Genomic DNA, 17,266 nt, shown 5'->3' with positions numbered 1-17,266 from the left:
GGGCTGTGTGGCCCATTCAAGACCAAGTTGTTATTAGATATAACATAATATGTATCTTATTGTTTTACATACACTTTATAACTTATTCCCTTTTTTCACGGTCTATTTTTACAGTTAATTGTGAAAAATGGAAACATTTCTGTTAGTGGATTATAAGCAAAAAAATAAACCTCAGTTTCTGTCAGTTTATGCATCACTTATTTAGTTTGGTGATGTCTTTGTCAGTAAGAAGACTGTAAAAGTGAGACAAATACAATGAGAGAAAGGATCTGATCCGTGCCTTCCATCATTGCAATTTTCAGTTTGGGCCCCTGAGCCTTATGTTTGACATCCCTGGTATAAACATGTACTCCCCTCATGGTCAGCCTCCATTTATACAAGCAATAAAACAGGATTCTGTGGATAAAGTATTTATCTATCTATCTATCTTTTTCTTTGATTCATGAGATAATGTGGGTATGTTGTAACAGCCGTATGTTTGTGTGAAGTGAAGCAAGTTTGTCCTGTCATTGTGAAATGCTTGAGGGGAAAACAGCGCACAGCTTGCTGTGAGTCTGTTTTGAATGCATTTCCAGTTTTACTACCATGTAAACAGGTGAGTGAGATCAAAACTTTGAAACTTCCTTTGAAAGTGTGTGGGTATATAAAAAAAAACATACAACACATTATTATTATTATTATTATTATTATTATTATTATTATTATTTTATTACGATGCCAAATTACAGTTATTTATTTTATTCCTGAACAGAAAAAATAGTTTTAGTGGTTGAATGTTATGCTTATGCTTAATTTCTGACTTCTTAGAGAAGTCCAGTGTGCCGACTCAAATGTGGGCATAAAAACATGAATTCATTTTATTTAACTAATAAATAACAATATAATTGCTGTGTTTTCTTGTTACACGAAACCCATGCAGAGAACATGCAAACTCCACATAGAGAGGCCAAGGTTGAATCGAACCCTGGCCTAGACATCAATCTTGCTGTGAGGCAGCAGGTCTAACCACCGAGCCACGTTCTGCCTGGGTTTCCTCCAAGTACTCTGGTTTTCTCCCACAGTCCAAAGACATGCAGTTACTGGGGTGAGGTTAATTGATCACTCTAAATTGCACATAGGTGTGAATGTGAGTGTGGATGGTTGTCTGGCTCTCTGTGTTGGCCCTGCAACAGGCTGGCGACCTGTACAGGGTGTACCCTGCCTCTCGCCCTATGTCAGCAGGGCGACCCTGACCAGGATAAGCGGAAGAGAATGGATGGTTGTTTTCTTGTTATGACAGTCAATGTAATAAATGTTGTATTTCATACACTTCTGTTGTTATTCACTTTGGTTTTTTTTATTTATTTTATGTATTTTTTTGCTGTAGTAAAGAACTATCACAAGCATTTCATACGTTTCAAACACTTTTATTGGCTGATAAATAAAATTTCTGCCACTTAATTATAAATTTTGCCTCTTAACATGGTAATCCATCATGCTGAAAATTTCTCAGATTATCACCAACTTGTTTTGGGATCTCTGGAAGAATTGGGAAATGTTTTTAGTATTATCAGCTTGGCGCACTGATAATCAATTAGGATTTGGCCCATGTCCAGCATTCCACAGAGATTTGCAGATGTTGTGAAGAAGTCTCAAAATCATAAATACTGACTCTTTGTATGATTGTTGTTCTTTTCTAAAATAAAAAAACAATCTGAATAAAAATCTGATCTGAATAACATATTTTATCAGCTGATTTTGTTTAAAACATTTTGAGTTATGAGCCACACCACTGCGGTTTAGGATGATTCAGAAGTGGAATTACTTTTTAAAAAATGTGATATTTCAAGTATGAAAAACTAAGAAATAAGATGTTTCCAAAGTAAATATATCCCAGAACTAAACCTCTCTGTATCAGTCATTGTGTCACATTTGGTTTTGCAACTAGTGTAAAACCCTTGAAACCATTACCCGACTTTAATCAGAAATCACAAAGTCTCCATTTAAAAAGGAAGAAATGCAGAAACAATTGCTTCATTATCCTTAACTTGGCTCCAGCTTCTCAGCTCTCATCATAAACCTCTCTGACGTCACTGTGAACTGAACGTCTTTGTGTTTTCGCCTGTTAGTCAGATCTTTCAGAAAGCCACTCAAAGGCATCGACAGGGGCTTTAAGGAGCAGGTATTTATAGTCATCACAGTTTTTCCAACCCCAAACACTGATCAGCTAAAATTCTATTAAAACAATGACAGATTAAACCAATGGGATTATAAGATTTTCCTGCACGTCGGTTCCTGATATTAACCTCTGTTTGTGTGATTGAAGTAAAGGTGCTCTAGTGCCGCACAGCTTCAAAACGGGAACACTTGAACAGAAACTTCAAACTTCTGTTTTCTTTGCGACTTCAGTAAGAGCAGCTGTGAGGCACAAAGAGTCATACAGTTGAAACTCATCCACACAGCCTTTGTTAGTAAACAGTTAAATTACTTTAGTAGTTTTACATTTAATGCATGCATACTATAATTTTAAGGAATATAGGAAGTATTTTTTACAAAGAAAATGAGTATAATGTGTATATAGAAAATCTATGCACAGTCCCGCTACAAGACAATACAATGTAATATACAGTATAAAGCCCCAACAGGTGAAACACTGAGTTTTGTGCTCAGTGTCGTCATCGATCCAAATCTGCGTTTATCAGACGATGGCTTTTTTATCCATTTTGATGGTCTCATAGGTGTCAGTGCTGTGGGAGGTCAGACCCTGCAGAACACAAGCGGACACACACACACACACACACACACACACTGTGAAGTTAAAAAACCTGATGTGAAAGCTTAAAATACAGCTCTAAAAAGGACACCGCTCATTTCCTGCTCTGACTCGGAGTGTGATTTTTGTGACAGCCAGCGAGATGAATAAAAAACAGCCTTTACCATCTGCTGTGCGGTACGCTGTCACTTTTCCCTCATGTGCCATTTTAAATGTCTTTTTAAGCATAAAAATGAGATGTCTCACCGCATAGATGCCTCCCCCAGCGGGTTGTTTCTGTGGGAATGGAAACAAAGACATAATCAAGAGCGATTTCAGCAGCAGTTCTTTGAACGGAGCGCTCAGTGTTGGACATCTGAAATACCTAGTTGCTGCTTTGGGTAGTGACTGGCAAATGGGTGCAGATTGTTTTTCATTTACTCTAAGATTATAAGATATGATATGTGTAAACCTAGACCCATTTTACAGGAAGTGGGATTTGACACTGTTTGGTGCAAAGAAACACTGATGGAAACTGTGACAACGTGCAGAGAGTATAAATAATATAGGTCGGTGGTCAGCTCGTGGTAACAGGAAATGATAAAACAGGCTGTTTTTAAGCTGAACTACGATGTTACAGAGAAAAACACCAACAGCACTGAAAAACCCTCTTTCCTTTACACATTTTCCGTTTATGGTAGTTTTCACAATAATACAGTTATACTGATTTAATTTTACCTCTGGGTAATTGCCAGATGTGTTGCTGGATGGACGCATCTGTCAAAAATAAATCATAAAACACATGATTGAGTGACTCACATAATACTACATTAATCATAAGGTGTAAAATAAGATTTGAAAAGACAAACAGATGTAAACAAATGTTAAAGAGGACATGAAATGATTGTGTAAAATTTTTAAAAAATTGCTGTTACGTCAATACAAGGAAAACAAAAGTTTTAAAAAAGTTATCTTGAGAAATTGAGGAGGTTTTATAAGTTTAGCAGCACACTTTCATGACTTTTTCCAGCCAGAATAAAAAGCAAATTCAACAAATTGTTGCACCGAAGTGTCTTTTTGTCACCGTCTTAAAAGAATAAGGAATAGCTCTGCACTTTTTACTGTTCATCATGGCGATGTGTGTGTGTTCCTGTTTGCCTTACCCTCAGTCTGCAGTACAGCACGGTGAGGACGATGCCATACAAGATGAGAATCCCATCCAAGATAAAACATATATCCATCCCTTAAATGCTGTCTGTACACACAAAACACAGACTCAGTCGCACTCCTCGACACCGCCAGGAGAAAAATGTTAAGAGGCACTGACGCAGTTTCATCCACCTACTGCTTTACTGACAATTTTCAGTGCTACGGGTATCTTAAAAGTACATCTACTAGAGCAGGATCAAAAAGACAGCAGTGAGTGCTCTTACCGGTTGAGCTGAAGATGAAATGGATGATAGGTTTGGTTTTTCTTTTGTAGGCTGTCAGCAAAATGTCTTAAACCCTCAGAGATGAGCTCCGTGAGTAGCAGCGAACAGGAAGTCAGGGCTCTCTGTCCGTTCTGAAGCTGTGAAACCACACGCCTACCACACTGCCATCCCCCCAACTTCACTCAAGTTCCTCTAAATGTCTTGTGAAAAACTTTAGTGAAAATTGCTCACGTCCAGAGACTCGGCCTGTCTTGGCAGCATTCAGGAACAGAGTCTTAAAAAAAGCAAACCGCAAAGATCAAATGCAGATGTTCATATAAACGTATCAGCTTCCTCTGTTTCAATCACTTGATTTTTTTTTTTCTTTTTTAAGCAAACAGTTTTATGGCCTGTAGTTTCCCACGCTGCAAATTAAGACACAAACAAGACAGACTTGTAAGTAATAAATGGTTTAATAATGGAAAAAGGCCTAGCACACTATACAAGCTACAGTTACCAAAAAGGAACAAAATACAACACAGATCTACAAATTGTTTTTTTTTTTTTTTGTTTACATTCTGAAAATTGCATCATCATAATTTAGGCACCTTTAAAATGATAGAAAACAACTTATTATAAAAAGGATTTTGGAGCCCAAAATAAATCTATGCATGCATGTTTTTTTTTGTTTGTTTGTTTGTTTGTTTGTGTTTTTTACAAAAATCTGATGAAATGTCAAACAAATCGGACCTGGCGTTTGTTTAATTTTTTCAGAAATGCAAAGCACTTTTTAAAACCACGTTTGAGAAAAGCAAACAGTCAGTTGTGTCTGTGGCTCAGCGAACTGTGGGGTACATACAACAGAGCAGCTCAACATCGGGTTAAGTATCGGGACCTGCAGACGGGGGGGAGTCAGAGTCTGCTGCTCCTCCACATCTGGAGACTAAGGCTGAGGAGAGGTCGGAGGCAGCATGTTCACTGTGCCCGTTTCAGCTCGTGGCACAAGGCGAGGCGGTGATAAGCTACTGCTGCAGAGGAGCTGCAGAGAGGAGTTACAATCACAGGTCTGGTTTGGGATTTTTGTAGATATGCATGTAAAAAATATATAAAATTTAAAACCATAATAAGTCAGCTCATAGTTAAACTACAGCTGCCAGATCAGGACTAATTTCACTGTGTGTCTATTGTGTAAGAAATGTGAAATAGACCGACTCCATTTACACCTGGTATTACACTGTAATGATGCACTTTAAATATAAATGATAAGGACTTTTTTCACACAGCCTCAAGTTTTGCAGCAGCCTAGCGCCTGCGCACAATGACTCAAAATGCTGTTATCTGATTCTAAGGTCTGGCTTAGAGTTAGTGCAGGCGTGACATCTCACACAGAATCAGATCTAAATATACAAGCAACTCCATCTCAAGGCAAGTTGCGAAATACGGTTGCTCAAACAATTAACTTGAATTTTATACTGGGTATGTTTTTATCCAATCAGCCACAGAAAATTTGCCAGCATTATTGTCAACAAGCCCCGTAAGAAGACCAAAAACAGTAGATCCATCCATTTTCTTCCCCTTATCCAATTCATGGCTGGAGCATATCCCAGCTGCGATAAGGTGAGAGGCAGGGTACACCCTGGACATTCGCACTCACATTCACATCTACAGCCAATTCAGAAACACCAGTTAACCCCACTGACTGCACGTCTTTGGACTGCGGGAGGAAGCCAGAGTACAGCAGAGAGGATGGTGGTGTGGAGTCACAACATAAATTTCTAAAGAAGTAATATACAGAAAATATGAGCCATTATATTATATCATAAATGTTTTACTCCATAAAGATTGGCATTGGCCTTTAAAAATAACCCAGTATTAGATGGGCTCTAGTTTTTCCTGTGAAGTTTATTCTAGTCTCAGCAATCCCACGCACACCATCCTGTCGCCAAAAATACTCAGTGCTCACCACCTTCTTAAAGAAACACACGCACACACACACACACACACATATAGCGTAATGCATGTGTGAGTTGTTTTTAGGAAGCAGCAATAAATATATTCCAAGTACTGGCATATGGAGCAGTGCACTGTTGGTATTTTTGCTGGATTTATTGACAATAAGAAAAATTCAGAACACCACTGAGCTAACGTTTTAATATCGTCACCCAAATAAGATTCTCAGTTAATACCAGGTGAAAATGTTTGGGGTTTTTATGTTTCTGTAAGTCTGTCTGCTAAAACTGTGACATCAAGAGTAAAAGTACCAGTGTGAAATAAACTAAAGCTGCATATTTAGACAATCATGAACATACAGAGTTTGGAGTAGCAACGAGTTAGGAATGTACGTCCATTTTACTTAATAGTCACATTATAAAAAACAAAAAAAGGACATACTGGCTTTCAGGCCACAGGAGAGAAACATGTTAACTCACTGCACAAAATGCTACATTCTGAAAGTTAAAAAGTCACTCCTCTAATATTAAAAAAAACAACAACGACCCATGTCATGTTAAACACAATGACTCTGACAGGGGACCAGAGGGCAGTGGTACACCAGCATTGCAGTCAGAGCTGAACTCCGGTTGGTCTGATTTTTAAGACACAAAAAAAAAGGAAGTGACAAATGTGATGTAATCCCCCTCCTCTGGTTTTTGTGTGTTGTGTCAGCACAGTAAAGTAGTCCAGTGGCAAAAGAAGAGGCAAAGGGAGAAGTCCCCTTTTGGAGGAACAAAGATCGTTAAGGTGTGTCGTAAAGACAACATCAAAAAACGAAAAAAGGTCAAGGCATCAGTTTACGTCCAAGAGTGGAACAATCGTTGAGCTGATCACAGTCTGATACCAGAGCATCTGTGATGATCACAAAACAGGAAGGGGAGGCCTGCAGACATATTCCTCTCTTTGAATGGTTTCTCTGTCGCCAAGAGGGTAAACGATCGGGCGAGAATAGACCACATGGCCTCCATGTGTCCCACCACATCAGTGATGCAGGAGGAATGAGCATTAGGGGAGAGGAAAGTGTGGGAAAAGAAGATGTTTCATTGGACACCTTTACACTGAGGTCTCAGACTGCAGCCTCATGACAAACTTGTGGCTCTTTGGGTCGATGAACTCCTCCCCGAGCCGCAGGAAGGGAAGTGGCGTCACTGTGACAACAAGGGAGAAGTCCAAGCGTCGTAGGGAGAAGACCAAGCCCTGACGCAGGGCTGAGGTCACTGGCTCCTCACTCACCAGAGTCCACTGGCGCCCCCTGCCATTCTGCTGCTGGTACTGCATGGTGGGGCCGGGGGTGAGGTAACGCTCCAGGAAAGCCTGAGACAGAGGATGTTTGAGGTTAATCAACAAGAAAACATGAGTTCATTATGTTTAGGGTTAAAGTACAAAAGTGCTGTGATTAAGGACAATCCTGAGGCATTTGAACTCGGAGAAGCTTTATTTTACTACAATAATATCACTAATGATGTGACTTTGTAGATTTTATCCATCCACGCTGTCAATTAAAACAAGTGAAAATACTTGGCAACCACTAATTCTATTTCCTCACACTCATGTTTTTTGTGCCTACGTCCCAAACAACCCTGGTTGCGTCGGGAAGGGCATCCGGCCTGAAAATCTGTGCCAAATCAAATATGCACATTCGTCCGATGCGGTGGCTCCTTGTAAATAAGGAAACAGCTGAAAGAAGCTTTCATATAATAATAGAAAGTATCCCAGAAAGACAGAGTCTCGCAGAAGTAAAGGTGGGAAGGGTTCAGCACTCTGTGAGGGACTGTTTGAGCAGATCAACAATTTTCTCAGGGTTAAAAAGCAAAAAATATCATCTATGGTAAATCATATAAGGATTCAGATAATCAATAAAAGTATCTGTACACAACTTTTAAATGTACAGATGTGAAGTGGAAAAACTGTCTTTTGATATGACTACTCAAAATTTTTGTAAATCGTGGATGCTGTGCCCTTTGAGCTGAGGAGCCGAGCGACCATCCGACTTAACAATGCTGAACTATCCATATACTCTGGGACAAGATTTGCTCATTCATACAAAATCTTTTCCCCCCCCCAGGAAAGGCCTCACTTGCCTCATAAAGACAATGCAAACCCATTTTCAGTCTTTATTTGGAGCATTATGAAACAGCCTGTATTTAACCCAAACCCTGAGTTTTCTAACGCCATCACTCTCACTTTCACGTGGGTGAAAAATCCCACGACATCAGTGTTTTAGGGTTAAAAACACAGATATTTTGTCCTGTATCTTTATACCATTAATGTAAGCTTAAAATGATTTCTGAATCATTGTATTCATTTTTTATTGACATTATCCATCATCTATTAACTGCTTTTTTGGAAATGGGTTGTATATTTTCTGGTATAGAAACGCTTCATATTTTAAGCAGAATGTGTTTCAAGATATTAGATAGGTCACTATCAGTTAGGTGTATTGGACCTAATGAGGACTCACCTTGGGCGTCATGTTATGCGTGATGCAGAACTGAAGGTGCGTCAGGATGCTCTCCATACTGTGGAAGGCCTGCTGACGTGTGGTTCTCAGGTATTTCTGCATGGCCCGGGCCATAGGAGCAAAGATAGCTTGAGCTGCCTCTCGAGGATCCATCACCTCTCTGGGGTGTTTGGGAGACGAGGCCGCCTCTTCCTCGTGGAGGCGCTTGATGTGTGTGAAGGCCTCTTCCACTGCCACCACCAACCTAGCAGAGCAGCGGAGCACCGCGTTAAGATACCCAACGGATCAGTGATGAAAACAGAAACGTTCTGCAAGGAACCCTCGTCATCAGTGACCAGTGTGGACTGTATCTGACCTGGCTTTGCGTTTGCGGATCCTGCGATCCATCTCGGCCTCCTCATAGTAATACTCGTTGTGGGAGTTGTCTCTCCGTCTGGCAGCAGCTGCTATCATGGCCCGGGACTGGCCTGTGGAGTTATTGGTGGTGTTTTCTAAAAGACACGCAGAAGGACGAATTATTGGATTTGAGTTCAGACAGGTAGTTCCAGCAGAGCTGAGCTGGCTGAAATGGTTTAATGTTGCCCATTCTTGCAAAAAAAAAGCCACCTGTTCTGACGCAGACTAACAAATGACAACAATGATTAAAGAAAAAGATTTATTTCAGGATTAACAGCTGGCGTCAGAGCCGGGACGAAGCTATATTTACCATCAAGAGAGTAAACTTTGAAGCCGGTCATCTTCTTGGAAAGGATGGACTTCGGCAGGTTGAGCAGAGCAGGGTTGTAGACGGGGAAATCGCTGTAATAACGGTCCAATACCCAGACAGCTGCCCGCTGGATGCTAAAACACAGAGTGTCAGTCATCAGTGCCACAGTAAGTACAGGTCAAGCAACAGCTGCTGGCTGCACAAAGGACAGAGTGTAAGCAATACAGCTGCAAATGTAAGCTGCATCTCAGCACCTTCCTCACATTTCTGCCTTTGACGATATAATACCACACCTCAACTATTATTTTTATTTTTATAATGAAAAATTTTTTTTTACCCAGTCCATTAGGATGATCACAATACTTTAGCATTCATCATATCTCCACTGAACAGTATTTGAGCACCAGAATCACACCAGGAAGGCAGAGCCCTGAGGAATGTTTAGGGTAGTGATAAAATAAACAATTCTGCCTTCCTGTGTTTCCTGTATCTGTATGAAATCTTATTAAAGTTACTTAAACTAAACTGTTTTGTCTCTACAGAGGGATGTATTAAATAATTAGATGCTAAAAGAGGAAACCAAGCCCAGATTTAAGTTGTGATGCCTCCGCATATTGCTCACAGTTTATAGACAAAAAAAAAGGCATGATGGAGATGTGCACAAACACATGTCCCCTTAGATTTGTCTCCAAAAAAAAAAAAATTGGTGTATGTGATTTTGACAACACCCAAAATGAACTGAAAGCAGCACATAGTATGCACCAGCTTACATAAACATTAGCCATCAGAATCATTTTAAAGATCCAATATGAGAGGAGTTTAAAACACCTGTAAAATCTCATTAACATTTCTTACTTTTTTTTTTCCTGCTACAGGATGTAGGTACAGAGCACAGGCATTGAAAAATCATCCTTGCGTGTAAACTAAAGGTGTGGGCAAAGTGGCCAAAGCACCCAAATCATGCCAGCAAAAATCACTCTGTAAAGTAAACGGAGCCACTGGATCCCCTCACTTTGTGGGTGAAAGCTGCAGGAGACCCTGCATTGTCATATAGGGGCACAGCATTTGGCTTTTCTGCACCTTATACTTCATGCATGGGTCTCAAGAGGTTAATCAGTCTGTAGCTTCATCTTATTTTGTTACTTGAAGGCAATGCTTTCAAGAAACAAACAACAATTCTGTAAACATATTTACCAATTGCCACAATTGGTTTCACCAACCTGAGGTGCCCCACATTGTAGAACTTGCTAGCTCCATCTGTGCTCCGCACCACCTTGAGGCAGAAGGCTGGCTGAAGGTGTCGGACCTCCAGTAGTACCAGAGCCAGGTACTGGATGAACAACAGGGCATCCACCAGCGAGGCAGCGTACTCCACAATCCCCCTGTAGTCCATTTCTTTTTGCTCTAACACTCGCACACCGTAGAACAACCAGTACGACGCCACAAAGAGGAACACCAACACCATCAGGAGGCAGCGGAAGACAAAGAAACGGGGGAGGGTTGCACGGGGAGGGCGGAGGAACAGCGCCCAGGAGGAGATTAGCAGGACCAGGAGCTTGAAGGCCAGGGAGATGTAGAGGCCTTCGCAGGGAGTGTTACAAGGCTCAAGGGTGTCACGCCACAAGACCTGCGGCAGGATGAGGAAGGCTAATGGTGTGACCAGGGCGAAGAAGCTCAGGCAGCCTCCCAGTGCCGGGCCCACAAAACGCTTGCATTCCAGTGGAGTTGACTCCTCCAAGTCTTTGGTGACGCGGGTCAGGTCCTCGTTTGAGATGCTGTGCTCTGAGGTGCCAGTGACCACAGTGGTGGTCTCTCCCCAGTTGTCATCCTGCATAGCAAAGGGAAAGACTTATGAATCATGTGTAATTAGGCTTAATTTTAACCATCTATAATCCCTATACTAAAACCATATAGTACATTCACCCCCAGCTCTGACTGAGCTTTGATGAGTGCAGTTTCACAGATTTCCACTTAAGGCTGGGACTGCTTTCTATTGGTATATATTCAATGCAATCTATTTGCTAAAACAAGCAGATTAAATAAGTCACCCTGGCCTTAAGGAACAGGTGAATAACAAATGCTCTATGAAGTCCCATTTATCCTGTATTAAACATAAGCACGAGACGTTTACACAAAAGGCTTGTTTGGGATGGAGGTATAATTTGAGTAAATGTCAAGAAATTAGTTTTTTGCTTTTCTGATCTTTCTTGGGTAGGTGACAAGCCCTAAACTTAAAATTAGAAGCTAAGGGATCAAGCCTTCAACATCTTTGTCCCAAGACGGATGACAGGTTGGTTAAGCTTTAATATAAGTGCCTCTTTACTATTTAAAGAACGACTCTTCACTTCATCTGGGAACAAATAAGTCTCCTTGGGCTCCTTCATGACAGCACGTCTCTGCACTTTAAAATAATCCGACTTCACTATTTAAAGTCAGCACCTGCTCTGTCCCCGCTAATTGACGGGGCAGAAAAGGATTGAAATAAAATGACCGGCGGCTCCAACGAAACACACTTCAGCTGTTCAAAGAAAAAACACTTTGAAGGGATAACGAGGGTGAATCGATCAACAAATTTTTTGATATGAATAATGACTGGGGAGGTCACATTACTGGTTTCAGGGGCTATTTGTAGTTCAGCTGAGTGTTTCACTTTAGCCTGTTAATCCCAGTGTTAGTGGCACGCAGCCTTTAGGACCAAAAGTCGTTAACAGCTTTTGAACAAATTGTAGTTTCAACAGACACGATACGTGCAAACCACTAATTAATGTAATCACAGGTGATTAAATGAGGTCATAGATGAAGATTAGAGTAAAAACACTGTAACTGACCCTGTCATCTCCGCGGGTTGACTCTGCATCGAGCAGCGGCTCTCCAGGTGTTTGGATGGTGACTGATTTGTCTCCACGACTGCTGCTGTCTCGGCTCTTGGAGCGGTGACGGTCCCTCCGATCCCTGAAGACAAATTATATACAGGTCTATAACACTCGCAGTCACAGCAGCACTTTCTTTTATGTGCTCCCTCTGTGAATGATGTGGCGATGTTACACCAGTGCCAATCTGCTGTTAGTTATTGATGTTATTTAGTTGCTGTGGTGAATCTTTGTCACACAAGAACATACAGTTGTGGTCAGAAGTTTATATACACTTGTCACAGTAATGAATGTCATGGTAATTTGGGGTTTTTAATGATTTCTTTGAACTGTTCTTTTTCCGGGGTGGCGTGATCAGCTTTAAAAAAGACGAAATGGGTGCACAAGTATAAATTTATTTTGGATTTTCTCTAATCCACACAGGGTCAAAAGTATACATACAAGCTTAAACAGATAAATACACCCCCACTAATCTTTGGTTAAATGTCCCTAGCAGGCTGCACCTCAACCACTGACAAGCTTCTTTATAATTCTGGGGGGTATATTTGACCACTCTTTGTGGCAGAATTGGTAGAGTTCATTTAAATTGGTTGGTTTCTTGGCATGGACCCGACTTTTAAGCAAAGTTCACTAATCACAAATAAGGTTGAGGTCGGAGCCTTGAGAAGACCTTTCCAGAAACTTGATGTTTGCTTGCTTTATCCATTACCAAACTAGTTTTGATGTGTGCATGGAATCAATGTCCTGATGGGACACCCAGCTGTGTCTAAGTTCCAACCATGTAGCTGTTGATCTGAGGTGAAGTTGAAGAAATTGGAGGAAGTCCTCTCCTTTATTCCATCCACATTGCGTAATGTACTAGGACCACTAGCAGCAAAACAGCCCCAGAGCATGTTGGTACAGTGTTCTTAGGTTTGAAAGCCTCACCTCCAAGCATACCTCTTGTTATTGTGGCCAAATAGTGCAATCTAGGTTTTGTCTCACCATAAAACTTTTCTCCAGAAGGCATCTGGCTTGTCCACGAGGACAGCTGCAAATTTCAGCTGAGCTTAAAGTTGTCCATTTTGGAGGGAGGGGGGGCTTCTTTCTTTCGCTTCACCGTGGACAGTGATGCTGGTGTTCTAGTAGTTTCCAGTTCACGGCAGGCTTGAGCCTTGATGGTTCCTGGGTTGTTCCTGAAGATACAAACCAATTTCCACTTGTCTGAGGGTGACAGTGTGGGTCTTCTTCCAGAGGCAAAGTGGTGACAGATCCAAATAACTTGTACTTATATACAATTGTTTAAACTGATCTTGGAATTAGTAGTTGTTTAGGAATGGCTCCAGAGACCTTCCTGACCCATGTAAATCTACAATTCTCCATAAATCGTCACTGAGTTCCTTGGACTCCCATTGTCGTGAGTATTGGTAAATCTAATAAGTGCTGTCGAACAAAACCTTTTTATGCTGGCAAAGAGAAACTACCAGATGTGATCATGATCACTAATGAGAACTTTATGGGCCTTGTCAAGTTAAAATATGTTGTAGAATCTTCGGTACCACTTATTAAAAGATTTGAGTGAGTGTACATATATTATATATGTGTATATATTTGAGCTTGTATGTATACTTTTGACCCTGTGTGGATTAGAGAAAACCCAAAAGAAAAGCAAACCTGTGCACCCAGTTCTTTAAAGTCATTAAAGATATATGCTGTACAATCATTCCACCCTGGAAAAAGAAACGTTCACAGAAATCATTAAAAGCACCAAATTACCACGACATTCTTGCCAGTGATGAGTGACCATAAACTTCTGCCCACAACTGTAGCTTATTGAATTCCCTTGTAAACAAATGGGTTCTGACATTCCACAGTATAATTACTAGTTGAAATAAGTCTGTTTTTAATTAGTTTTTCCTTTCATTTAAAAACAGAATGACTAATTTCCTCGTTGCTTTTTCTTTAAACACAAAATGCACAGTGGCCTTTTTGAAAAACTAACTAAATAAAATTAAACAGATGTTCACATTGATTCAGACAAAGCATTTCCTTGGACAGCATGCATAAAAGCATCCCAAGGGTCACTCAACTTCTTTGAGCGGTTAATCAGAAAACAGGCTTCTTAGTTCACTGTAGTGAGTTTGATATTTATGTTTAGAATTAAAGCTGTCTTCCTGGCGCTGTATGAGGTTATGTATGAATAAGTATACTTTATATTTTCTACTTTCATTGTAGAAGTTGGATGTGTGAGTGTTCAGCGTCTGAATAAATGAAACTATATGTCCTAGTGTGGATGGCAGCATGTGGTTTAGTCCACAGTGTCTGCAAAGGCCAAGTTACAATGAGAGCTTCCATGATGCACACCAGATGTCCTAACGTTATTGATGATTTCTTAGAGGGGGAATTTGATTATGAAACCTCACAAGTCAGTACCTGTTACAAAGAGATAAAAGCTTTCATAATTAATTATCCTTTCAGAGGCTAATGTTGGACTGCAGTTTAGAAACCACATGCATGAGGTAGAAATCTGTACAGATTTCTAATCAATTACAAGAACTGTACTGATTAGAAGTAATTGGTTTCACCCCAAAACAAAGCCTCCTGGTTAGGTTTGGGGTTCCTTAAAAGCCGCAGTGTAACCTGACTGTACAGTAGTTCAACCACTGCTCTTGCATAAATATTTGATTAAGAAACACATGTTGAAAAAGTCTTCAAAAAAAATTTGTTGCTGCTGCTGTCATTCTACTTATGTTGTGCAAATCACACTATGCATTTAAAGATCCAGTATTTAAACCAACTAATATTCAAATCTGTCAGAGCAAAAAACAAGACCAGAAACAAATATATGAAATTACAAAACTGAATCCGTGTTACCCACCTGTGCTTTCGGGAGCTTCGGGAATGGGAGGACTTGTATGAGTAGCCCGAGTACTGCGACTCGTTGTCCATATCTCGGGTCAGCGGTGAGCGGGCTTTACGAGCCCCGCCTCCTCCCGCCGTGCCGCGCTGCTCGCCGACGCCTCCCAGCTGGCTTTTGCGCTCAGAGATGGACTTGGTGGAGAGAGCCAGGGGCAGTTTGAGTAGGTCAACCTTACTCCTGAGGGAATCTATCTTGGAGGCCGACGAGGAGGGAGCAGGAGAAGGGAGGTTGGGAAGGCAGGGAAGGCTAAGAGATGAGGATGAAGAGGAGGAAGAGGGGTGGGAGAGGATGATGGGTGGGAGAGTTGCAACAGGGGAGAGCTGAGGTTACTGAGATCTGAAAGAGAAGGACAAAAAGAGAGACCTAGTTAAAACTCAGCATCACATCTTGCTGTTTCTCTGCGTTAGCTACTACGCTGCTCAAACACATCAGATCTCGATGGGAAAACAAAAATCATGCTGGATATGTATACTGATATGAACTGGGTAATGTGTTAGGAATGAAAGGATGCCACTTTGGTTGTTGGAAATGAAAATTATCAACCTACAGAGGGCCGAATTCAAAGACATCCAAAAAATGAAAGTGAAAAAATGCTGCAGCAGGCTAGTCCATTTTGCTGAAATTTCATTGCAGAAACTCTGAATGGTACTCCATAATTTGTATGGACCCCACGTGCTTCCATGCATGCCTGACAACATCAGGGCATGCTCCTAATTAGACAATGGAAGGTGTCCTGGGGGCTCTCCTTCCACATCTATATCAGGACATCACTGAGCTCCTGGACAGTCTGATATGCCTGCAGGAACTGCCTACATACTCTTGCCACATGAGGCCGGACACTGTCATGCACCAGAGGGAACCCAGGACCCACTGCGCCAGCGTAGGGTCTGCGCTGTTATAGTAAAGTCAGTAAACAAGTGTGTTTACTGACTTTAATGAATCCGAACATCCTAGGTCACATCGTACCAAGTTATTGCATTCATTCAAGAGTTTCAGAAAACTTGACCCCTGACCTTTACCTTCGGGTCAAGGTTGCCGAGATTCAAACTCATCCGAGATTTTTAGTAAAAGCATCTATGGTGCGAATTCGAACATTCTATATCCCATCGTTCTCGAGTTATGGCCAACGTTAAAGTTTTTGTGGAACAGATTCCACCAACACTAAGGCTGTGACAATAGCTCGACTTTTTCTTTGAAACAGCCGAGCTAACTAGTGAAAAAAAAGACTAGATGAGGAGGGAAAAATGTGAGTGGCCTCCACTTTTAAAACCATTCCTGTTTTGGGGGGTTGACTCATTGGTGCCCCTCCAGGGCACCTCTTGTTAATTTCACTAACACCAAAGTAGCTGAAACTGATTAACAGCCCCCTCTGCTACCTAACTGACCAGATCAATAAAAAGCATTGCTTTAAATTTTTTTGAGCAGTGTATTTGTGCTCCAAAGTTGCACACTTTAAATTGATAGCGCTAAAAATACACCTCAGGCTTCATATTTATCTTTTCCTTTTTCCTGCCTGAGCTTCCTGCCTTGTGCTCCTAACAGCTATCACACCAGACAATCTAAATCAGCTGGATTCAAAACGAGGTCCTCAGAGACACTTCTAAACTTGGGCAAAAGCTCCTTTTCATAATATGCATCATGGCCTTGGAACAGTTTACAAGATAAAGATCCTTTTGGAAACGCTTGCTTTATATCAGGCATCGAAGGCACAGCGCATTTCAAAATGCTGTCTGAGGAATGTGCCTGAAGCCTGACTTTAGAAAGAAGCAACAAAACAACCATCTGCTAGCATGTGAAAGGTTAAAGTCATGAGCCCCTTTCAGACATCAACTCCTTTCCAGTCATCTGACGGCGTCTGCACGCTTCATCTGCATGTTTAAATGTGTACCTCATCATTTTCCATTAAAAAATAAATAAAATCACCACAGCAATTATGCCGGGTCTGACCTATTAACCACCATGCCATCACATTAACTGGTAGGCACGCACAGGATTATGACTGTCTGTGTTTTTCCTGGGCATCCCTCTTTGTGAGCTGCACAGGTCACTGAAGGACACAGCTGTTTTGGAGAAACAGGAAAAAAAAAACAGGAAAAAAGTGAGGGAAAAAAAAAAAAAAAACAGGGTCACCAACTCTCTCATTTCAGCTTTGAGGCCTTCTCACGGTCTCAAAGCTGTCCAAACTAATCTCACAC

The 17,266-nt window shown here is 41.1% G+C and overlaps 1 protein-coding gene across 1 annotated transcript; it reads right to left on the bottom strand.

The window, feature by feature from the left end:
• Nucleotides 1-5,420: 5,420 nt before the first annotated feature.
• LOC115796281 (vang-like protein 2) lies at nucleotides 5,421-15,388 on the bottom strand. Its single transcript, XM_030752604.1, has 7 exons — nucleotides 15,030-15,388; nucleotides 12,131-12,254; nucleotides 10,523-11,130; nucleotides 9,303-9,436; nucleotides 8,952-9,087; nucleotides 8,597-8,840; nucleotides 5,421-7,449 (listed from the first exon to the last, which is right to left on the bottom strand). The coding sequence occupies exons 1-7, from the start codon at nucleotides 15,098-15,100 to the stop codon at nucleotides 7,189-7,191; spliced, it is 1,578 nt and encodes a 525-aa protein (XP_030608464.1). The 5' UTR covers nucleotides 15,101-15,388; the 3' UTR covers nucleotides 5,421-7,188.
• Nucleotides 15,389-17,266: the final 1,878 nt, after the last annotated feature.

The sequence above is a fragment of the Archocentrus centrarchus genome, chromosome 17 (assembly GCF_007364275.1).
Source record: "Archocentrus centrarchus isolate MPI-CPG fArcCen1 chromosome 17, fArcCen1, whole genome shotgun sequence".
In the NCBI taxonomy this organism is placed as follows: domain Eukaryota; kingdom Metazoa; phylum Chordata; class Actinopteri; order Cichliformes; family Cichlidae; genus Archocentrus; species Archocentrus centrarchus.
This window is presented reverse-complemented; position numbering and strand designations above follow the sequence as displayed.